Here is a 24,271-nt window from a genome sequence, read left to right on the forward strand (position 1 = left end):
AAAAAGAGAAAAAAAGAAGCTGTTTGACCAGGACACCATGGAGGATGACATGCTTTATCTTAATCTCTCCTAGCTAAATAAAGGCTTTGACATTGGTAATATTATTATCCTAGCACTGCTTTCTGGGTCTTTTCTAAGGAACCCCGTCCTCAGCTCTTTTTCAAACTGCCTCGAGGGTCTTGGAGAGCAAGTCCCAGGACCTGGCGGGTCAGGGGTCGCTTCCCAGACAAAAGGCCCCCTTGCTCTGGGTCAGTTGTGTTCAAGGAAACAAAAGCAGTGAAGACCTGCATTGGGCAAACAACTGAGGTGGCAGAGTGACAACAAGACAGAGGGATGGAGATGGGTTAGGGCAGAGGAGAGGAGAGCAAAGAGTGCACTGAAAAGCTCTGGTACGCCCACAGGCACACATGCACATGCACATGCAGGCGGTTGTGTAAATTCTGCTTCCACGCAAGCTTTGACAGATTTTCAAATCAGCCAAAAACTGTTGCCTAAGTCCATAAAACAAGTTGGTCAAAGTTTCTCAAGACGGAGAGACAAATCTCCGCCTCTCACCGCTCGTCTGCAGCGTTTGTCGATAAAGTAGCACTCACGGCGCCGCGTTAACTTCGGTAGCGCGTAAACCTGATCATTTTTTTTCCTCGAATCTGTCTTTTAAACAGTGCCCTAACTTGTTCCTCTCCCCTCCCCCTCACCCTGCTGCTGTCTTTCTCCTCTCTTTTTCATCCAGCGCCATTGATCATGCATGCAGAAATTTAGCACGCCCAGCCGCGGCTCAAGCCGGGATAGGTTGGCGAGAGCGAGGCCCTGTCCTACATACTGTTCTCTCTCCATGGTCCACCAGGCCACAGTCACACACACACACACACACACACACTCCCCCTGACCTGCCTCCCCGTGCTGACACACACACACACACACACACACACAAACACCCTGCAGTCCTTCTCAAAGCCGACACATGCACGGACCATCATGTGGTGCTGGGAATGTTCACTCATCCCAACTAAAAAACTTTCAGTCAGGTGCTGAAAGGAGGAGATTTGGTGGGAGTTGGAAGGGGGCCTCTTCAAAGTTACTGCACATGTACATGCTGGGTTTGAATTTAATGATGAAAAAAAGGGTTTATCTGTCATTTTTATTTTTATCTGGTACCAGAATAACACCCATAAACTGTTATAGACAGCGTTAGAGAGTCCTTGAAGGTGAGGTACTTGCTGGAACGGCTCAGCTGAGCAGCAAAGACCGAGCCTCAGTCAGAGTTAAAGCTGCTAATCTGCCACTTAGCTGGTTGGCACCGCCCGTCACATGGGCCGAGGGACAGGGTTATTGGGGGAGATCGGGTTTAGGTGGAAACTGAACCGTGACGGGGGTGAGTGGATGAGGAACTCGGTGAAGGATGCGTAAAGGTGATCACAGCTGTTTTGGGGTTGCGGTGGATAAAGAATGAACAGGTGATCTCTGCTCCTGTGACGGCGGCTGTGCAGGCACAGGGGAAGAGGAGCGGCACAGGGAGAGAAACTGCCTGCAATTTGGATGGGAAGCACGCGATTCGAACAGATACTTGATGATACTTCGCGCAAGAAGAAATGTAATCACAGTGAAAAGTGATACAGTTGATCCTTCTTTATCTTTTTTTTTTTTTTAATTCATGTTAATGTGGTCGGTTTGCATTTCAGTTTTTATAGCGTTGGTTGTTTAATTTTGAGATCATTATCATCAATTTTATGAGTCTTTAGGTGCTTGGAAATCATCTAGGATTACATTTTATATAAGGTGAATCAGACTTAAATTGCCTCTAAATTGCCTCTGTTTTGCACAATTACAACCATCAAGTGCTGCATTTGAAAATAATAACATTCCATTACGCTTCCTGAATTTAATTTTTTTAACAGCAATCTTAAATACAAATATTTTGCCTATTTAAAGCCTAATATAGAAACTTCTCTGACTCATTGGTCACATTTGACCAAGTTGATTTCTGACTTCTTTTTCTGGTCAGTAAACTCACAAGCCGCCCACGCTGTAGTCTAGACCTACTTAACACAGCATGTGCTTCACCCTTCTAACTTCAAAATAAAACTGAACAACTTTAACCCAGTCGATGAAAGCATGCATGACGTACAAGAGGTTTTTCCATTTGTATTTTCATATGGTGGCACACGGTGGTGGCAGCATCATGCTTTGGGATTGCCTTTCCTCAGCAGGAAGGCTGCACAAGACTGTACCCAGAGCAACAAAGCAATGGTTTTTAGACCATAGACATTATATAGGTAGGCACTCCATGCACTAGTGCTGCATATTGGAGTTCACGGCGGCCGCCATCTTGGATGGGTCTCTCACGCGACCCCAGGGCATATATTTGTACTGAGGAAGCTGATTGCCCGACTAAAATAAATCACAACTCCCTGAATCCTTACCCGATTTTCACACGGTTTGTTACAAACGGCAGCGATGTGGTTATGATACAGGACGCTGTTACACATAAAAAACACGTTTTAATGCTGAAACACGCTAGTTAAAACAACATATTTCATAAATGTATGCTCTTTAACAATACACGTTAAACAAGTTGGTTTGTTCATTTAAAGTTATTTCATTCTCTTACAGGTACAATCCTGAACCTTCTCTAAACACCAACAATAATTTCTTTATAGTTTTACATGCTATGCATACATGCATACACCGTTTTTTTTAAAGGCTTGAAAAACTGTTCTTTAAAATTTCAAGGTCGTTCCAGTGTCTTACACTACCCTGCTTGCAACTAGGGCTGGATCTTAAGACCATTGAAAAAGAACTGTTCTGTCTAGCTTTTGCACGTGTTTGTACTCTGCAACTCCAGGGTACTTAATTTGGCAACGTGATTCAGCCTTAGTTTGTGAAATACAGCGATAACAGATTAATAAGCATAAATGATGGTCTGTCTGTTGGTTTTCTGCATTGCTCTCACCAAGTAAAACTCAGCTTCAGAACCAATCTATCTCCGGTTAATGCAACCATAAGCTGCAGAAAATACGGGCAAAGTTGTTCCCTCTGCGTTTACTTCCCGTTGGCTGCTATGCCAGCCTTGGGCAGGAGAGACCCATCCAATATGGCGGCGCCGTGGGATGCGCTCCAGCACGTGATGAGCCATCTACATTTATAATGTCTGTGGTTTAGAGCCCTGTGTTAGCATGGCTCAGAGAAACTACTGAAATGAATCAAATAAAAATCTTAATTGATATTTTAAGACACTAGCCATAGAATAATCTGAATAAGTTTTTAATGTTCTGCAAACGAGTGGAAAACAAGACAAAGGCGCGTACAAAAGCAACTGTAATACTAACACATTTTTGTTATCCTGTGAGTTGCTTTCTGTGTAATATTCTTTTAAATGTGTGAGTCCTATTCTAAGTAATGGCCATTCATGGCATAGGAGCAGTGGCACCCGCGTTTTGCTCCTTTAGGCTGGTTTGCTTATCTCTTGATGCACCTAAGGCTTCGCTCGCCTTTAGAGAAAGACACAGGTGTTAATCATCTCTCGTGATCTAAAATCTACCTTTACATTCGGCTGATGGTTAGGGAATAAACAGTGCCTTTCGAAGATATTAGTAGCCTTTCAATATTATTGGTATTTTATGTAATAGATTGCTGTAAAAGCTCTAATAATAAATAGATAAAATGTGCAAAGTGCAGCATGCAGTCGTATAACAGGTCACATAATAAGTGAAGAGAGTTTATCTGTGTCTAATTACATCTAGGTGTGAATGCAACTGTTCTCTGAAAGCCTCAGAGGTTTGGTAGAGATTATTAGTGAACAACCAGCTTCATGAAGACAAAGGAACACATCAAACCAAGAAAGACGTGGCCATCCACCCAAACTGACAGGCCAGGCAAGGAAAAGAGAGCAATGAGACTCTCAGTGTCTCTGGAGGAGCAGCACAAATCAGCAGCTCAGGTGGGAAAATCTGAAAAATGATCTACAAAGAAAGCAAAGAGTTTTTAGGTCTTGCAGACTTTTGCAACCCTGCAAGGATAAGAGGGCACAAACTGTGGACAGATGGATTTATTCCATACATTTATTTTTCAGTTGAAATGTACGGGAAAATCTCACATTATAGCAGGGGAAGGTTGTAAAATGATTTATGATGCTCTGAATCTTTCGAGACACAAAAACCTACTGTATGCATGGTAGAAACCTAACACTGCACATCACCATCTCCTCAGTGAAAGATGGTGGTGGTGGCATCTGAGGGGATGTTGTTTTCTGTGGCAGGGACACGGAAGCAGGTGGGAGATGCATGATGGAAAGACAAATGGAGCTAAAGGACGGTCCTGAAAAAAAAGCTGTTGCAGGCTGCAAAATAATTGCAGTTATGATTAATATTATTAATGTGTTTAATGTAATATGAGTTTATTGAAGAATGTGAATAATTTCAGCCTTTACTAACATGCGAGGAGCTAAATAAAGAAACATGCCATATTTATTGATGAAGAATTTTGAATACCGTCAGACGCCACACAAATACGGAATTTGGCCTGTAGCATAAACCTATGACACTGAATAAGCATCGAGATGTATGGACTTAAGGTGACAAAACACTTTTACAAGGCACCGTAAATGAGTAAAGAAGAATAAACATGTGAAATTTTTTTCCCCCCGTTTTTCCTGAAAGACATATTCATGTTGACGTCTTAAAATAACAGGACCAACGTCCTTTAAAATGCCAAGTAATCAAGTTCTAACTATGTGCAACAAATGTGACATTTCAGACAGGATTAAATGGTAGGGCCAGGGGCAGAGCAGAGCGGGTGGGTAAAGTTTAGTTTACTCTTCACTGGAACTTGCACTTACCCAAATTATATATATATATATATATATATATATATATATATATATATATATATATATATATATATATATATATATATATATATATATATATACACACGTGCGTGTGTTTCCACCTCCTCCATTGGTTGTTATGATGCCACTAGCCTACAGGTTACCGAATTGGCAGAGGACGCTGTGGGTCCCGTTGCACTCAATACTCTTTAATGGAGCATGCTGCTGCGCTCAGCCAATGACAGGAACGGCGGGGAAACACTACAGAGAGAGCGCCAGTGGCAGCATGCGCGCGCCCAGCCAATGTGCAGGAGGCAGCGGCGGAGGAAGGGGAGGTCCAGGTCCCAGGCTACGGGGGAAAAGCTGAGGTGGGGGGGGGGCGGAGCCTCTTCCATGGAGCGCGCTTGCATTCGTGCGTTTCCTCGCTCGGCCCTCCTCTTTTTAATCCTCCCCCACCCCCACCCCTGCTACCCCTCTCCTCCTCCACCTCCTCCCCCCTCCTCCTCCTCCTCCTCCTGCTCTCATCGAGCCTGCCCGCCCCTGAGTCTGGAGCAGCAGCAGCGGTGGAAGCCTCACTGCCTCTCCTCGCCTCACCAGTGCGGGAACCACAGCAGCAGGAGAGCAGAATGGATACGGAAGGGAGCCAGAGCAGCCTGTCCTCCGGCACGGACAACTCCCCCCACGACCCCTGGTAAACGCGCCGCTCCGGAGCCCCCCCCACGCCGCGGTTTTTGGGACCCGTTTTTTGAGTTCACCTTGGACTTTAGCGGAGTTCCGCGCTGAGACAAAAGACGAGCACGCTGCATGTGTGTGTGTGTGTGTGTGTGTGTGTGTGTGTGTGCGTCCTCTCTCTCTCTCTCTCTGAACGCGTGTGTGTGTGTGTGGGATGGATCCACTCACCGGAGGAGACACAGACGCACCGCTTCTTTCCGCCTGCCTCCCTCCCCTTCCTCCTCATCCTTCTTGTTTGTTTATTTATCGCGGTGTTCCTCCAAAACGGCCACGCCGCAACTTCTCCCTCCCTCTCCCCGTGTATTTTTTATTTTTATTTTATTTTATTTTTTATCATTATTTATTTCCTCCTCCTCCTCCTCCTGCTGCTCCTCTCGGGGATTATAACGGCCCGGCTGGCCGATGGGGGACTTCGCAACATGGCCGATGCTTTCTTCTTTACTTTAAACTGCTGCTAGATAACAGCGACAAAAACAAACAACAATAACACAAACCATGCAGATTTTCCTCATACATGTGCTGGAAAAAAAAAAAAAAAAGAAAAGAAAGAAAGAGAGAGAGGGGCTTTCTGTCTGGTGCTGTGGTGCTCTGTGACTTATACGGCTTGTGTTTCTCTCATTCAGCAAAATGTTCATCGGGGGTCTGAGTTGGCAGACGACGCAAGGTGAGCTGTCCCGCACGCTACTTTAACACTGTCTGGATGAAACCAAGCCCCCCCTCCTTCTCTCCTTCTCCCTCTCTCCTTCTCTCCCTCCGGCTGACATGCAGCACGGCGGCTTCCGTGCGTCTGGAAGTTGATCGGAGCGCCGTGGAAACATGTTCCCCCGCACAGAAGAGCCTCGCTGTTCGCCGAGGATCAGCTCCTCGGATTTAAGACTCGCAGAGACGCAGGAGATTAACGCCGGGGGAATCGTGCACACATACAACCAGACTTGTCTGCCTGTACACCCCCCTCTCCTCCTCCCCCCTTTCCTCCTTCCTGCATGTGCGCTCGTTTGCGCAGTTAATAACAGAGGAGGGCACCTCTATTAAAATAAATGCACACACATAATAAAAGTTCCGCGGTCGATCGGAGTCCAGGCTGACGCGCCGTGCGCTTCTCTGCCCTCGTTTTGGCCGCGTTCGCTCTGGGGGAGACGCGGACACAGTTTATTCTAGTTAGCCGTGTTATTATCCCACAGATGCTGCTGCCGCTGCTGCTGCTGCTGATCACAACCTGCAATCTGGTTTTGTGGCCCCCCTTTTTTTTTTTTTTTTTTTTTGCTGTGATCCGGGAGGTCTAGAGGGACACAAACACAACGTGGTCCACCCCCGACCCCATTGTTTCTCTCCGGCCACCGCAGCAGCAGCAGCGCATGCCTCTGTCTGTGTGTGTGTGTGTGTGTGTGTGTGTGTGTGTGTGTGTGTGTGGAGGGCTGTTGTTGGGAGAACTTGTCCCCCTTCCTGAGTTTATTTAACAGTTCGCTTGTCCTCGTTGTCTTCTGCAGAGGGCCTCAGGGAGTACTTCTGCAAATTCGGCGAGGTGAAGGAGTGCATGGTGATGCGGGATCCCGTTACCAAGCGGTCGAGGTAAGAAGAGGGGGGGTTTAAAGGAGGCGTGTGCGCCCCGCCGTCCTATCACTGGATGCCTCACGCCTGCTCTCCGGGGCTTATTCTCCAGGGGCGCCCCCAGAAACTTTTCAAGCGGGGTGGCCAGATGGTGACCGCTGATAATGTCCCGCCGTGGCTACAGTTTTTTAGTGAGTTTGATGAGACGCTGTGGAGTTCCCTCCTGCTATAGGGGAGGGTGGCGGCCTGTTGCTGCACACTGCCGGCCAGCGGGCCATAAGGGGGGGCGGCTGCTTGTGCCGCTACAAGAAAGGCACATTTTGGCTGTTTGGCAAATATTTGATAGAGAACTTGGACTCCGCTCCTCGCTGTTTTCCAGCTATCGTAGTTTGTGAGGTGCTTGTGCTCAGACGGCTGACTGTAGGTGTTCCCCGCGCAGGTAGTCTGCTTGATAGAGTAGCTGATAGCAGCTTGTTGTGCTTTCATCAATCAGTAAAGAGCAGAAGAGCAAAAACGCGTCATATTCTGCACACTAAAACGCTTAAAAACCGGAGATAATTTTCTCTTGTATTGGCTGTGGTCATTTGGTCAATTACTAAACGCTGAGTTTTTAAATATTTCTTAAACGCCTCACATGGTAAAGCTCCAGCTATATATTTGTTGTCTATAAACGCGTCAATTAAGAGATGCACATTTCTCTTTTATCGGTTTATTGAAACAAATGCATACGGGATGATGTAATTCCTTACATTTATGTCTAAATTTGAAACAAATGGCTTTATTAAATAACCCGTCGCCCCTTTAATTTTCCTATGATGTGTTTTAGTAATAAAGGGGGAAACAAACAGGAATCAGGATGCCAGGATTGGCAAATCTCTGTTAAAATATCTTCCAGGTTTAGTAGGTGTTTATCCTGGACTTTATGTATCATAATGATAACATATATGTTGTTGATAACAGGTTTGTAGCCGTAGTAATCATTACGCTGTAGTGTTATAATGGCAGCACCAAGAATAATTATTGCTGCGCGTTTAAGCTTGTTCTCGTCTGTCCTGAGTTCACATTTGGAAAAAAGTTTCACATGTAGGACCCCCGTGGAGGGAGCAGCGAGCTTCTCCCACCAAACATGGCCGCACGTGTGAGTTTATGTCGTTCCTCTGCTTTTTTTTTCAGGGGCTTCGGCTTCGTTACGTACGCCGATCAGGCCGGTGTGGAGAAGGTTTTGGCGCAAAACAGACATGAATTGGACTCCAAAACGGTGAGTTGTTTTTTTTTTTAAAGTGCTTTATGGTTGGCTAAGTTTTTCTACCAGCTCGTTGTTTTTTTTTTTTATTATTCTTCCTGCCTCTCTGTGCACTTTGCCTCCCACTGTATGGCTTGTAAAGTTTAGGAGTGCATTTCGGAGCAGCCACCCTCCTCCTCCTCCTCCTCCCTCTGCCTCTCCTGTCTGCTCATTTCCCCCCCCCCTCCAAATCCCGGTTCAGGGCGCCGACATGAAAGCGTTCTTTCTTGGTCTTCATTGCCATGGTTACCTGGGGGACCTGAATGGGGTAGCGGGAGCCCCCGCTAACACCCCCTCGCAGGTCTTGTGCACAGCGCGCAGCTCAGAGAAGTTGTTTCAGCTGAAGTTGCGGGGAAGGGAAAAAGTTGTCGGCGTTGAGCTCCAGCCTGTTTCAGGTTGAGCCTGTGAAGTCTTTCATTTGAATATGGGAGTAATTTATGAGATTTGTAGGGAAACATGTCTGCTCGGATCAGGGAGTTTCTATATAGAAAAAAATAGTCCTCTCCTATGCTCCTGGAGCACTGAAAATTCAAATGTGGGTAAATGGGACAGACGATTTGCCAGAAAGAGGTCATGCTTGTGTTTGGTTTTATTAATAAATATAAGGGGGGGGGGAGAAAAAAAGGCCTGAGAGGACGTGTGAATCTCAGCGGCTTGTTTCTGGTGTGACTCCGAGCAGCTGACTGAGATTTGAATATCCATGAAGGTGTGAATGTGGCTGTCTTGGTCATGTAGATTGGGTGCGGGAGCGGGGACAGGGTGTGTCTTCGTCAGCTTGAACTCACACGCACACACACACACACACACACACACACACACACACACACACACACACACACACACACACACACCCATGCATGCACAATGGGATCATTTGAGAGTGAAAATTGGTGGCACAGAATGGCAGCAGAGCCCAGGGGTGGAGGAAAAAGGTAGAGTTGGGCGCAGTTGTTGGAGCAAGTCTGTTGCTGGGGGTGACGCCAGCCTCTGGAGACGGTGCTCTAACAGCACAGCCCAATGGGATTCATGTCTCCATAACAACTTCTCAGCTATTTTGCATAAACTTAAGGCGCTGGACTCAGTCGGGCGGCGCAGCTCTGACACGCGGAGATAATGTCAAGTCATGCCAGACTTTCACTTTTTCTACATCTCGTTATTTCGAAGCCTGCAATATTTGAAGCTTTTGCTGCTTTTATTAGATTTATTACAACAGGCCTGTTGCTCTGTTTGCTTCAAAGTAGGCACTGAGCAACTGCGAAGAGTTATTCAGTGAGTCATATTACCTCCTAAAACTAGGTGCTGCTGAAGCATCTGAAAGTCAGAGCCCAGTTTGTTTGTGTGCGTGTGTGTGTGTGTGTGCGTGATCCTGGATGCTCAGTTTGGCGGGTCGCTGGTGGGGATTAGACGTTGCCCTGTTATAAACAAAAATACTTTGCGGGCATTGTAACGATCGGAAAACTGGAGATTCGGCACTCTGAATCGGAATCTGACGATTTCTTTGATCGGCTGCTAGCGGCGGGTCGATGGGCCGAAAAGCTGGGATCTTTTCTTATTCATTAAAACTCTGGCTGGTTTTATGCCATGAACACATTAGCCAACAGGATGTACTGTGAGGCCCAAAGAACAGCGTAGCGAGGTAAAGATACGAACGTTTCGTAACAGGAATAAATCATTTGTCAAAATGTGTTAGAAGTACGTTCAAAGTTTTACCACATCATGGCTGGTGCTGTTTTAAATTTTCTTTTCAATTACTCACATTGTTTTTGATCAGAAACATTCAAAGTGTGGTTCGTGGAGCTTTTGTTGCCCCCAAACCCCAGTAAAGGATGCAGAAGAACTTAAAAAAAAAATGACTGTCAAAGTTTATCACAGACGAATGAAAATCTCTGGAAACACAAAGCATTCATCCCCTGCTAACCACAATTATTGTTTCACTTTGAATTTCAAAGTAAGTAGGACCACAAATATTCAGAAACACTCAAAAGAAGACCAGAGTCTACCTATATATGTATATAATTTAAGATAAGATAAGAAATCCCACATTGGGGAAATCTAATCTAATCTAATCTAAAGTTAGTGCTAAAGCAGCAGAGATTAAGCTTTATCAGAAACACCTAAAATAACAATTAAAAAAAAGTTAGTGGATGAGACGTGGGTGGGGGTGTTATAATGAGAATATCAGTGCAAATTTCAACAATACCGTAGCAATTACAATATTTACCGATATTGTGCATCCATGAATGATGCGCATGTTATACTGAATTAGCTGTATAGAAGTGCTTATTGTTCGTGTGTTTACAAATAAAGAAATCCTAAATATTCAGAATGTCAAAAAACAACCAGACCGGACTGGAAATAAACCGAAAAAGGGAATAGAAAAATAGTACATAGAAACCGATAATAATAATAATAATGATGTTAATCCGAGAAATCGGACAGTCTAGTGACAAGTAAAAGGGACAGAGCAGAGCGTTCTGAAGAACGCATGCATCTGGCTGAAAGCTAGTTTCCTTAGCATTAGCCGCTAAGCTGCCACAGTGGCTGCTGGAGGCAGAGGACCAGAATCCTGGAGCTGTATGATACATAGAGCTCCACTGCGCTGCCCCTTCCCCCACCTGTTGCTCGTAACCTCCACCCTCTGTTTGCTGAGCAGGAAAAATAAATCAGCTGTCTGGAAACAGGACCAAAGAACATCACTCGTAATGCTGTAAATGGGTTATATAAAACAAGTATGTTTACTCTTCTAAATTTAGCAGGTGTTAATTTTATTTTTGTAATACCAAACTATCATAAGCAATAAGTACAGGATAATTCTTGAAAGTTCAATTAGATTAAAAATAAATTAAATATCTCAGTTTCATGTTTTGTGTAGGTTTCTGCAAATCATGTTTTAAAAGAATTTTAAAATCTTTAAAAACTTTTAAATGGAGATTTATTTTGAATTGGGAAGACCTGGAAAATATAATCAAACTGAATCTGGTTGTGATGCTAACAGATATAATTGATTAAGGCTACTTGTCTGTTTCTTTTCTGCTGTCTGCGTTTGTGCAGGGGTCATGTTTCAGTCTTAGTGTCCCTAAATAAATCTCAACATTTCCTGTGTTTGCTTGTAAGCACAGGAATTTAAGTGGCTCTACATGTTCCGACTCTATAGTATCTGCATCAAAAAGGTCTACAACAGACATGGCCGCCAGTCAAAACACGAACGTTCGCTGCCATTTATTCAGTTATTATTTCAAACTTACAATGTGAGCGCCAAGCAACAAGGACGTTCAAAGCATTAAAATATTCTGGCATACCTTTCTTAACGCATCGCTGCTCCCTCAACCGTGTGTTGCTGTGCACTGCTGGTTAGCTGGCTGAGAGGCTATTACACTTCTCTCTTTCTTACAAGAAGAACTCATTTTGTCAGTTTGTAAAATTGACTAGCTATAAAAAACATTACAGAGTGAAAATAAAAGCCGGGCCACTTTTCACCTTGATTGGAGCCTTTTTCTGACTGCATTTGGCTGCGACTGCAGGCTAGGAACCAGAGCAAACAGCTTGAATATTAAACCAGTTAATATCAACTTTTTATGCTCCATGGATAACCCTATTTTAGAGATGGGGTGGGGGGGGATGATGATCTGTGTTTACTTTTTACTCTTATATTTGTGTTTAGGTATGTGTATAAAGGGTACATAATAATAAATAAAATAATAAATACATTATAGAATCTAATAACAGCAAAGTTTGATTTGATTTTAGAATATTAGCATTCATTGTTGCTTTTTCCAAGACCAATTAGATTAGGTTATAGATCGCTTCTTTACTTTTTGCATGTAAATATCAGGAAAGTGCTATTTTTGTACTACAGAGTGACAGAAATACAGTGTAGAAGTCAAAAATCATTGGTAAAAACCAATGATTTTATTCTTTTTTACTAAGAACCAAAAAAGAACCAAATGAGTGAATTACTAAACAAAACAACATTTACTGTACTATAGTTGGCCATATACTGAATCAAAGGTGAACACCCCACCCTAAAAACAGTACAAATAACAAAAAACTATAAATTAATAAATAAGACATGATGCTGCCCAGGACACAATCTAATTTAAGTTTGTCTCTGATCAAAATATAGGTTTGTATTTTTTTATTTGGAGCTGAAAAGTTTTTTTTTCCTTCTTCTTTTTTTCGTTAGACTGTATTCAGAAAATCCAGCTGCAGGACATTATACGTTTTCTCAGTTTTGGGCCCTTTTCCCAGAAACACCACATAAAAAAAAATAATTGATCCAAATAAATGAACATCAGGTTCAAGTGGTGCTAAAAAATCCATCCATTACTGTTTTTCTGCAACACACCCAGCCCCTGTAGTTATAGATCAGGTTCGAGAGAGACATTACTCTGGGGAACGAGGAAGAATAGTTGATGCTCCAGTGTTTCTGCCCTCTAATGCTGAGCCTCAGGTTTGCTGGCAAATGTCACAAAGGGCCAAAGAGGGAGCCAGGGGAAGGTGCATGGGAAGGCTGTTTATCGGAGCAGCAGGACGCACAGGGCGAGAAGGGAAAACTACATTAGCTGGTGCAAGGTCCGTGCAGCTGGTTAAAAAGATTATTAAACATTTACAGTGCTGTTACGTCCTGGATTGTTTTTAATCCCCCCTTCTAAAAAACGCTGAGAGTCACAGGTGAAATTTCAGCGGAGCATCATAAATCCATACAACAAACACGATTGTTTTCAGGGAGAGGGGTCTGTTGAGGCTGCTGTTTCTGGTTGGAGGTTAGATTTCCTGTCGGGGGGCAAAGTATTGCCTCGGGCCTCTGGTGTGCAGTTGTGTTTTTCTGGACGCAGAGGGGGCATAGGCGGTACGGTGTTTGTTTTTCTCCGCGAAACGCTTCACTGAAACCAGTTACAGGATTAGGAAGAGACGGGAGCAGATGTTCCCAGAAAAAAAAAATAAAAAATGACCGTCTCTGGTTCCAGTTACCCATAAACGCAGTTAAGAAAAAAAAATAAAAAATGAAATAAGTGACGGATTGCATCCTTTTTGCAACCTCATGTGCAATGCATCCAGCGGTGGCGAGCGTGATCTCTTAATGCTGTTATTCAATTAGAGGGAACTGTGTTAACATATTATTTTGTAAATAGAGATGCACCCATCGGTTGGGCTAATTTTCTCTTGATTGGCTCTGAACAGCGGTTGGCGGGTCAAAGGGTGAAAATTTTGATTTTTTTTCTATTCATTAAATCCATCAAAACTAAAAAAAAAAAAAAATATCCCCCTGTTCTCCTCGTATTAATGCATCAGCCCACAGGGTGTACTTTAAAGCAGGTTTCTTAGTGGGACAAAAAATAAATAAATCAGATAAACAGGAAATCTACCGAAATCTCCAGGCCAGACTTTTAAAAACAAAACTGGAATCCGTACCGACCAGGAAAAGCTTGATGTTAAGCTTATCATTTGATTTTACACATTTTATTTAGAAGAATCAGAGTAAAAAGGGGTTTGATATATAAAAACACCACACCTTTTTTAGCGTTTTATATCTGCAAAAAACATATTTGAAAGCATTTTCCTTCCACTTCCACTGTTGGTCTATCCAACAAAACACAAGCTGACTGGATCAAACTTGTGACTGTAAGCTGAAGATGCAAGACTTTGTGCTGGTTAGTGTTCCAACACCTGGTTACTAGAGCTTAGATGTTAGCAGTGGCCCTTCCACTGGAAGATTAGCTGCTAGTGCTGACGTGGACAAAACTGGAGCTGGGGGGGTGGGGGGTGCAAGAAAATAGGAAAGGAGGAGGGGGAAGGCTCAGCTCCTCCTGTGCTGTAATTAGTATGGATCTAAAAAGCAACTAATCGGATTGAAGGAAACAAACTGGATTGGCCTTCCAGGGTTTTTACGTGGCCTCAGATCTGTGGATACGGCTTGGACCTTCTTAAGGTGGGTTCAGGTTGCTTCCCCCACACGGGTGCAGCCACACACCCTGGTTAGTTAGGGAAGTCACGGGGGGGCTGCTGGGGATCGGGTTGGGATGGCCGGGCCCCTCATTAGCGTGCTTCGTTAACTAATTACCGCACCGTTGTTCATCTGCGCTGGTTGACCCTGCTGGCCTCAGCCCAAACCAAGTGTCCTTCCCTCACTCGTTGACATGCCAAGTCCCCATTGTCCCCTCTTGTGTTTATAGCTTTTTTGTTTAGCCTGTATTGATTGCGCTGTCATGATGTGGTGGCCCGTGGTGCCTTTTCATCGGCGCGGCCGGTCGCCGTTCAGCTGGCAAGTGTGCCGGTGCGTTATCGGCGGAGGCGCGTCGTGGTGGTGTAGCCGTTTGACTCCTGTTTGTTTGATCGAAAGCACGCGCACGCGTTTTGTGTTGGGTTGGTTGTGCCTTATGTGGACGTTCGTGCGTTCATACACGTATGAGTGCCTGGGAGGGTCACTCTGGAGCCCCGGTTCCTCTGCGGGCCCATCTGTTTTGTACTCTTTGTCCTGTTAATTAATGAAATCAGAGGGGCTGCCTGCTGGGACGGCCCCGCTGCACCGCTACGCTGGACAGGCCCACTTTCTCACGGGCAGGCTTTTTTCCAAATGAATACCTTCTCTCTCTCTCTCTCTCTCTCTCTCTCTCCTCTGCTTTTTCTCATCTTCAGCTTCCTCTATCTGCTATCTGTCCACCTCTCCATCTACTTATTTGACATTATTTTCTTCCTATTATTTTTCTTTTCCAGTTTGTAACACTGGTGGAGGCTCAGCGCCAAGCGAGGTGACTATTTGATGTAGATTAGTGTAGTTTTGTTTTTTAAAGCTAAACCACTAAAAAAAAATAAAAATCATAATTTAGGCTCTACTGTCAGTTTGCTGCTTAGATTGAGTGGAGGTTGGATGTGGTGAAGCAGGATGTTAGTCAGACCATTTCATGAACACTCGGTTGTAACTCTTCTCTGTCAGGCTCCGAACGGCAACCTTTCTTCCCTTCCTGTTACGTTTTTTTCTTTTTTTTTGTTAGTATCTACAATTTCACAAGTCCGACTGTTTCTCGTCGCACATCAAGCCCCTGAAGAGTTATTTCTGAGTGTTGAAAACAGTGACCTGGCTACGTCTTTTTTTTCTTATCCCCCACCCCCCACTTTTATTTTTTCTTTGTGGCCTTTCTGTCTTCCTTGAGGCTAATCCGCCACTCTGATAGATGCTTTAGTTTTCATTTATTTTCTTGCCACCCTCAGAGAACAGCCAGATGTAGAAATTACATTTTAGATATATTCTGTGCTTTTCTACTCAAGTGGGGTCATTATTTCTAACAGCATGGCATGATTGTAGCTCCAGTAGCATTTTTACAGATGTTGCTTTAGGTCTAACCTAGCGTAGTTGGTAACCGTCACTTTATGGTGTTTGTTAAAGAAGCTGTGGTAGTATAGAAGCTTAGAGGTTCTTGGTCAAATGAGAAATATGAATACGTTTTATATACTGTATATATATGTGACATAACACACTATCGCTGATATTAATGTGATGCATTAGATAGAGTTCTCTTAATGTGAGATTTTGGTAGCAGAACAATTTTAAAAAATGTAGAGAAGCATCAATCAGGCTTTTATTGGCCGATGTCTCACCTTTCTTAGAGGTGTGATTTGTTGATTTCTTTCGATTTTCAGGACGATAAGGCCGTAAGTAGAAAAAGCATGAAAAATAAGCTGCCTGAAATGGCTGTTTTTATTTGATTCACTGAAAACGTAGAGACAGTAAAAACCTCGAGGCCATGGTAGAGCGGGATGTTCGGATAAAACCCAAGTAAAAAGAATTAAAGAAGATAGCTACAAGTTTAACTCCTCCGGGGCAGTAGGTGGCGCACTCACGCGCGCCCGCTCTCGTTCCAACCTTTAACTGAACTGTTTATCAGCCGGCTGCCTGGTCCGGTAGCATTAGCATACTGGTTAGCATTAGCAAACATTTAACTTAGCTGTTCAGAAAGAAAGCGTTCACTCTCGTTTTGCTTCCTTTTTTGGTCCACTTGAATCGGAGAAATGTAATGTAAGGAGAAAAAAAACATTTCTCGGTGCTATTACGGAGCTATGATATGGCAACGCCTGAGCTCTGTCTCACGTGACTTCAACTTACTATTGCTATTAGTGCAAAATCCTTTCGTGTTGATGTTGACATCATAACCAGACGTAACTATTTATATATTTTGGACACGTCAAATTTTACAAAACAATTATTTATATACTATATATTTATTTTTCAGTAAAAGTAATACTTTAATTCTGCACCACTGTAGATTTTCTGTGGATGTATTATTTTTGAAAAATTAATCGTTTTAAATTAAAAGTTGTTGCTATGGCCTTTAAAGAGTATCTCATCTAGTCCTCTAGAAGACAAATTGTGCATACCTCTTGGTCTGAAAGTGCTTTTAGAGTAGAATATGTAGAAACTTCAGTGTGATATTTCCAACATGTCCTGGTCCAGCATGTTCCATGACCTGATTGGATTTGTAAAAGGACAAGACAGAGTGATTTTGCTATAAAATGTTAAACTTCCTGCAATTTGCTAATAAGGTTGTGTTGCAGGGGTTACATGCAGTTTCCTTTCAAAATAGCTTCCGACATCCTTTGTGCTTCCAGAGTAAAAAAAAAAAGCTAAGTTAGAAGTTTCTTCCCTTAGTAACAACTTTCCTCACTGAAGAGTGTTGATTTCAACGTAGCCTGCTGGTTCAAAGGTTTTGAGCATTTGCTGATCAGATTTTTAGTTTCTGACTAATTGATACTAGTCAGCCATGTGTAGTATTGGCCGATTCATGCCGCTAGCCAATTTCTTACTGCATTTCTGATACAAAACTAACTTGTGTCAAAAAATGAATGTAGACATTGAGCATTAAATAAAACAGAAGTAATTATTTAGAATCTCTTAAAAAAGATGCATATGCACAGTGTTGTTTGCTGATGTGGATTAATACTGGAATAAAAGAGAGTTTTAAGCTTCGATATGTTTAATGAACTGGATATTCTTTTTATTTTTAAGTATTTGACTTCTGTTGTGTAAAAATCGGTCACCGTGTGTTGTAATATACTCTGTGTACCACGATTTCAGTCAGTAAAACAGAATTGCTTTCAAAGCTCATCCAGGCATTTGGCATGCAGACACAATTACAAGAAATCACTGGATGATGCAAAACAAGTGTCATTTTGCCTGTTTGTCTGTGTGTGTGTGTGTGTCTTTTTCTTCCTTTTTTTTTGTGACGATAGTTTTGTGTCAGATGTGATTCAGCTTCTGATCGCTGCCAGCCCGTGGCGTGTCTGTGTCTCTGTCTCCTAATGGCCTCGGGCAGCCTCACTTCTCTAGTCATGTCTGACCATTTAAAAGCAGGTGGGCTGCTTTCAACACCAGAGGCTTATAAGTCACTTCCAGGTCAGACAAAACCCCACCAACATGCCCCCAACTTTGCACCGAAAATAAATATATAAGCATATTTGTCTTTTTGCATTTGTTTCATCCTGTTAATCTTTGTTTTTCTTATATATATATATATATATATATAAAAAGAAGCTATTTTTGAAGTGCAGGTGTAGTGCTCTGTTCCGTCCACTGCACCAAATAAGGATCGGGTTTAAGGACAAAAAGCGGTATCATATACTTCCAGTTCAGAGTCACAAAGATCTATAATGTTACATCCATCCCAGTTGGGACAGATGCTAGGACGGCTGCTTCGTTACCGCTTCTTGTGACCTCGCTCCGTTGTTTCGCTGCCGTTTGTCGCCGTCGGCTTCGCGACTCCGTGTCACCTTCCTCTTTGTGCTCAGACCAGCTGGAGGTGACATGACTCTTCTCATCTTTGCGTCCCACTTCAAGGTGCAAAGTCCTTCTGCAATCCCTTTCAAGGGCGCTGCAGCTGCATCTTAGTTACACAGCACTGTGCTCTCAGAGTGGTGGAAATCTGAGGCACTTAAAGGCCCTCAAAGGATGTATTTGCCATCAGAAGCAGGCAATTATCAGTGTAAAGAGATGAAAGGATCTTTTAAAAAAAAAAAAAATCGAACGAGGAACCTGTTTAATAATGCGTATATTGTCCGCGTTATATGTAATTATTTTTGGCCATTCGACAGACCCTTTATGGTTGCCAATTGCAATTCAATACACCTAATGGCGACCTTGTGAGACACAAGAGGCTTTTCTTCACAGATCCAATTATTGCAACATAGATGGAAACCCTAAGACTATAATACACTACAAGGTCCTGTGACCTAAAATCATCTCTCTCAGCTGGCTTGAGTGTGAATAACGCAAGATTCCACGCAAATACTAAAATGCCAGGCTCGGCTTTGCATATTTAACATTATTAAAATGCCAGCTCATTCAAAGCTCGTTTATTTCTAATTTTATCTGCAACCTTGACCACTGCTGAGACATTCCAGCAGGGCGGCGGGGGGCTGGGAGGGGAGGGGGGGGGGGGGGTACAGTCAAATCTGGCTAATCCAAAATGGTGGTTATCAGAATTTGTGAGACTGAGAAAAAAGAGACATCAGTCTTCAATGTATTCGGAATATTGCTCAATTTAGATATCGGGCTGCTTTGTCTGTGCGACGGGTCCGGTTGTATCTCAGCAGAACATTCAGAGAAAGTTCGGATTGTTTTCTGACTGACTAATTTGTTCTCGTTGGCTGTTTGTGCGTCCGCTGGGTTTGGATTTGTGGGGACTTGCATAAACAAGGGTCTGCTATACATGTTCGCAGATTAGCATACGTTCTATTTCTGGACCCCAGGACTCCTTCTCAAGTAGTCAAATTTAAACACTTGTGTGTGTGTTGTGACTAATTCTGGTTTTAGTTCCCGCTGCAAGAATCTGCTGCTCCGGAACAGAATAGAGAGCAGAAACAGACTTAGTGACTTGGCTAAATGAGTAAAAGATCTTAATGGTGGATGGGATCAGAGCACTGACAACACGCCACATTCTAGTTTCTGTTTCTTGTGTTATGTTGTTAATTGCTGTGCTGTGAAGATTTAATTGCCACCACAAAACATTTCTTATGTTTCTGCTTTTTTGAAACACTGTCATGAAAGATATTAAATGAGTGAATAGAACAAAAATCAGTTTTCTAATGATGATTTAATTTATTAAGGGCAAAAAGCTATGCAAAGCAACCTGGTCCCCTAAGAGAACGTATTCACCCCCTAAATCTAGTAGCTGTCTGTGCCATCCTAAGCAAAAACAGCTGCTGTGAAGCTTTAGTGATAAGAGACAATTAGCTTTTTTTTTTACATTGCTGTAGAGGAATTCTGTCCCAATTTACTCTCCAGGATTGTTTTAATTGTTAACGTTTTTACTTCAGCCTGTTTAAGGTGGCCTCAGATTACTGTCTCACTGCTCAAACCAAGTCCGCCTCAGCTTATGATCATGAATGAATGCCGCGGATAGATTCTCCTTCAGGATTTTCTGGTTGCGAGTAGAGTTCATGGTTCGGCCGATTACGGCAGGTTGTCCCGGTCCTGGACTCCAGACAAGCATGCGACCGCCGCCATGTTTGACTGTCGGTGTGATACTGTCCCAAAAGTCCTGGAGGTCATTGAGATGTTTATTTATTTATTTTTGGCAAATGGCAGGTGGGATTTTAGAATAGAACGAAATGATCCTTTATTGTCTCACAGTGCAGAAATGTAGGTGTTTCAGCAGACTGTATTTACAAAATAAGAAACTTTATTGTACAGTTAATAAAATTAGCATGCTGAATAAATTAAAGAAGGGTGCAGCTGAGCAGGGTTATTTGACAAAAATGTGCAAATGTAGTGTATGTGCATAAAAAACACTAACAAAATATTTACAACAATGACAAAACTGCACAAACCGCAGGGATGTGAACACCTGTCTGTGTTTTTTTTTTTCTTTTTCCCTGTTAGTTGCAGTTTTTGTATTGAAAACGTACAGATTGTAGTTGCTGTTGCTGGGTTGTTCTGTGACCTCCTGGATGAGCTTTCAATGCACGTCTGGAGTAATTTTGGTAGGCCAGCCGCTCCTGGTGATGTTCTCCGATTTGTCCCATGTTTGCTTTATTTGTGGATCACGGTTCTCACTGTGGTTCGTCCTAAAGTCCTAGAAATGGCTTTGTTACCCTATTGTGGTTGTAGCTTTAGAAAAGTTGGCCAAAATGACTTTAGATCACAAACCCACAAGGATTTACCTAGTTTATTTCTTATTATAAATAGAACCGATTAAGTACTGTGATTCTATGCTTTCTCTATGTTTGTTAATGTATGAATAGAAATGTTTAAGCTTAGAATATTAATGATTAAGCTTGTTCCAGTGAAACTAAAGAAGTCTAGTCAAGGATTTACTTAGTTTATCCCTTTGTTAATGTTAATTTTCTTTTATTTTTGTAATATTTTCCTCTGTAATGGTTTTCTGTTCATGTTCAGCACTTTAAATCATCTTGTTACTGAAAAGGGCTTTATAAATAAACTTGCCAGACTGATGTCAGTGAGTTTGTTCCTCATCTGCACTTGAAGTTCTTCAGATCAGGGCGTGATTTGTTGCTTTTTGAGATCTTTTTGTCAGGAAGTTCCTATTGAGGTAATATTTTTATTTTATAGTTAGACAGGTAGGTGTGTGGCTTGTGAAATCAAACCTTCCGCTTTCCAAAAGCAATTTCAGTTAAACATAGTTAATTCATGTTTTAATCTGGGGTGGGGATTTCACTATTTGAAAACTGCTTTTTGTATTTGCTCCGGTTGTATTTCCAGATTTAAATTCGTTTGATGATCTGAAACAATTCAGAAAAAAGCTACAAGAGGGAAAATACCTTCTGACAGCCCTGTACGACGACACTTTCTGTCTCGGATTGGAGTGTAGTTGTTAATGCGGCTCTTAGTATCCTTTTCTCGTTTCCACATTTTCTCATTGTGTGGCATGAGCTGTAACTCAGTGGGGACGCAGATCTCTAAAGGATGTAATTAAGCCTAAACATAAATGAAAAGCTCTATAAAATATAAACAGCAAGCTCAGGAGGGGAGACCTCCTGAGCTTGCTGTCACATCAGTGCTTTATGCTGTATTTTAAAATAATCCATCAATCTTTAATTTTATGCTCGCTCCGCCAGCGTTTATAACCGGGTTTAAATCTCTCCCCTGCAGATCGACCCAAAGGTGGCGTTTCCCCGCCGGGCTCAGCCTAAGGTGAGTGCCCCCACCCCAGAACCATTTAACAGCGAGGTGATGATGTCATATATCACCCCTAATTCCCTAAATCCCGGTTGGCTGGGATAAGAGTCAGGCACGGGACCAGAAAAGAGCCACAATTCACTTGTCCAGGCTGACACTGTGACCCCTGTCCTGCCTCCCGAAAACACACGTTTTAGCTCTGGCTTACGCACAAATAAGTGCTGAACGGCCTTTTCTCACCAGAACCGATGCACAGCCAAGCACACGTTACACTTAAACAGACGCCTTGTTTTACTGAACTAACGTCCGCTAATATATAAAGTCTCTGCATCTCAGGAAAGCCGTCTGCTCACTCTGATTGTGCTTCCAGCTTGTGACCAGGACAAAGAAGATCTTCGTCGGAGGGCTTTCAGTCAACACAACCATCGAAGACGTGAAGCAATACTTTGATCAGTTCGGGAAGGTGAGTTTTTACAAACCCGCTGCACTCTTATGCCGCGTCTTCGGACAGGTTGGTACTTGGCGTTATCCTCCTAACGCCTGAATGGGATTGAAGATGGCTTTATTTTTTCATACCGACGCACTCACTGTTCAGTATTTTTGCATTGGTACAGTTGTCATCCATCAGTTATTTTCAGCTGCTTACCAAAGTTAGTCCAGTCACTGCATGAAACGAGGTGGACAGACGCAGTCACTGTCTGATTACGCGGCGAGTGTGCAAGGACGTTGAAGGCGCCGGAGTAACATTCATTTGCATAAACTTGCATGCACAGGGCTGCCTGCGCAGAGACGTGCGAAGAAGGTCGCCACGATTGGGACTAAAAATCAGACCTGCAGTTTTCTCTCACACGACGCCTGCTTTTCAAAGCCGATAGCCTGAGTGGGAGAGGACTGGTGTGATTGGGTAGATGTTACATTTATTACAGGATCATTTCTGTAATGCAACGTCCTTCAAGGAAACTTGAGTGTAGAAACAAAATGTCTTGATTTATGAGATCCGATTAACAAAAAGACCATGAAACAAAAATAGGTTATATCCCATTCGGATGGTAAATAGCTGTCGCAAATGTTCATCAGCGTAGAGACAGTAAACAGACCTAAACTTTGTTTGTCTTCCCTTTCCTTTTTTTTAATGTTTTTTGCTTCTGCTACCAGAGAATATATGCACTTTTTATGTGTGTGTTATATATATATATATATATATATATATATATATATATATATATATATATATATATATATATATATATATATATATATATATATAATATGTGTGTGTGTGTGTATGTGTGTGTAAGGGCAGGGGAATGGTGTTCAGTGAAGCACATGTTCAAGTTTTATTCTGCTTATTAGCCACTCACGCTGCTGCTAGGCTTTTAACCAAACACAAGAAAGAGACGGCACATTACTCCAGTTTTAATCTCTTTACTTTTCAGAACTCATCTGAAATTTTGTCAGCGCTTACTTTGACAGCCCTGTGTGGTCAAGCCCCCGCCTAAGTCCCTGACCTCCCTCAGCTCTACAGCTGAGGTTTTTCCAGTTTGGGGCCGTTAGTGTGTTCCTCGAACACGTCTTAAGCACGGAGGGGATAAATCCTTAAGAGCGACGGCCTCCGGGTCGTGGATATGTCGCCTCCATCTTTGTGCAGTTTAGATTCATTTATTCAGACTGGCTTGAACTAGCTTAATGCTCTGTGACGTTACATGTAGGCCGTATTATTCTTTTCTTTTTTAGGTTTTTATCTTTTGTGTGTTTCGTGCTTGTTTTGATTGTAAAGCACTTAGTGGGTTTTGACCTGAGATAGGTGCTATATAAATAAAGTTGACTAGTGTACTTACTCATTTTGGCAGATCCCCATTTTTTAACCATCTTATGTTTTTTTTCTTTTTTCCAATTGGCTGGCCGTTAGCTACCAAAGCTAGCCGGGCTACTTAAACCCAGCTATATTTAAACAACTCAACTCTTAAGTTGTTTGCTATTTAAGTTTAAGGTTTAAGATATGTTCTCTGGTTGTTATTTTCCTGACTTTTCATGCAGTTCATCTGCGTGCTAGTCATAATTTTAGGCTCTCGTTTGAAGCTGGAGGTTGTAGTGCTATAAGGCAACTCACGACGCCTGTTTAAACAAGTATATCGGGTTTTGTTTGTTGTTTAATCGAATTACCTGAGGTAGACTGCGGGCTTTCTGTGTGCCCTCTCAGATGTGCAGGTTCACCCCACAGAAGAACAAGTGCCTCTGGGCAGGAATCACAATGCCATACACTCATCTGCTAAAGCCTTTCCTGCTCCGAACCGCTTTCTCACGTAAAGAAAGTTAAAAGAGGAAAAACCGATAAAGGGCGGCCGACGCTAAAACTGACTCGGCATTCATTGGCGGTTTTTTGCTAATCTGCCACTGTCCATACTCGACGTGTTTCTTTGACTCCTTTGTTTGCTGTTTTGCTCATTTCCAATCAAATTGCCGTTTTTTTTTTCTTTCTTTCTCCCCTCTCTTCTTCTTCTTCAGCCTGTGTGTTTGTCCTTCTGTGGCCGCTTTGAATGAAATTTGGTAAAAGAAGCCCATGCTGTGGAGACAGATGAGTGGCCGGGGGTAGAGGGAGGAAGGAGGAAGAGAGCAGAGGAGAGAGATGGCAGGGGACTGAAAGGGAAGAAGTAGCCCCCCGTGGAGACAGAGGGAGGGGATCTCAGGGAAGGTTGAAGGGCAGAGAAAAGGGAGGGACGCTGAGACGGAGGAGCATAAGTGACTGTTAAAGGGA

The 24,271-nt window shown here is 42.9% G+C and overlaps 1 protein-coding gene across 1 annotated transcript in view; it reads left to right on the forward strand.

Moving 5' to 3' along the window:
• Positions 1-5,346: 5,346 nt before the first annotated feature.
• The window catches only part of LOC105931871 (RNA-binding protein Musashi homolog 1), a 34,215-nt gene continuing 15,290 nt past the window's right edge, over positions 5,347-24,271 (forward strand). Inside the window, exons 1-6 of the mRNA XM_012870754.3 lie at positions 5,347-5,516; positions 6,181-6,221; positions 7,045-7,126; positions 8,279-8,363; positions 21,490-21,531; positions 21,887-21,979. Coding sequence (XP_012726208.2) covers positions 5,452-5,516; positions 6,181-6,221; positions 7,045-7,126; positions 8,279-8,363; positions 21,490-21,531; positions 21,887-21,979 — 408 coding nt within the window. The 5' untranslated portion in view covers positions 5,347-5,451. The remainder of the gene's footprint in view (positions 5,517-6,180; positions 6,222-7,044; positions 7,127-8,278; positions 8,364-21,489; positions 21,532-21,886; positions 21,980-24,271) is intronic.

This window comes from Fundulus heteroclitus, chromosome 20, assembly GCF_011125445.2.
Source record: "Fundulus heteroclitus isolate FHET01 chromosome 20, MU-UCD_Fhet_4.1, whole genome shotgun sequence".
Classification (NCBI taxonomy): Eukaryota; Metazoa; Chordata; class Actinopteri; order Cyprinodontiformes; family Fundulidae; genus Fundulus; species Fundulus heteroclitus.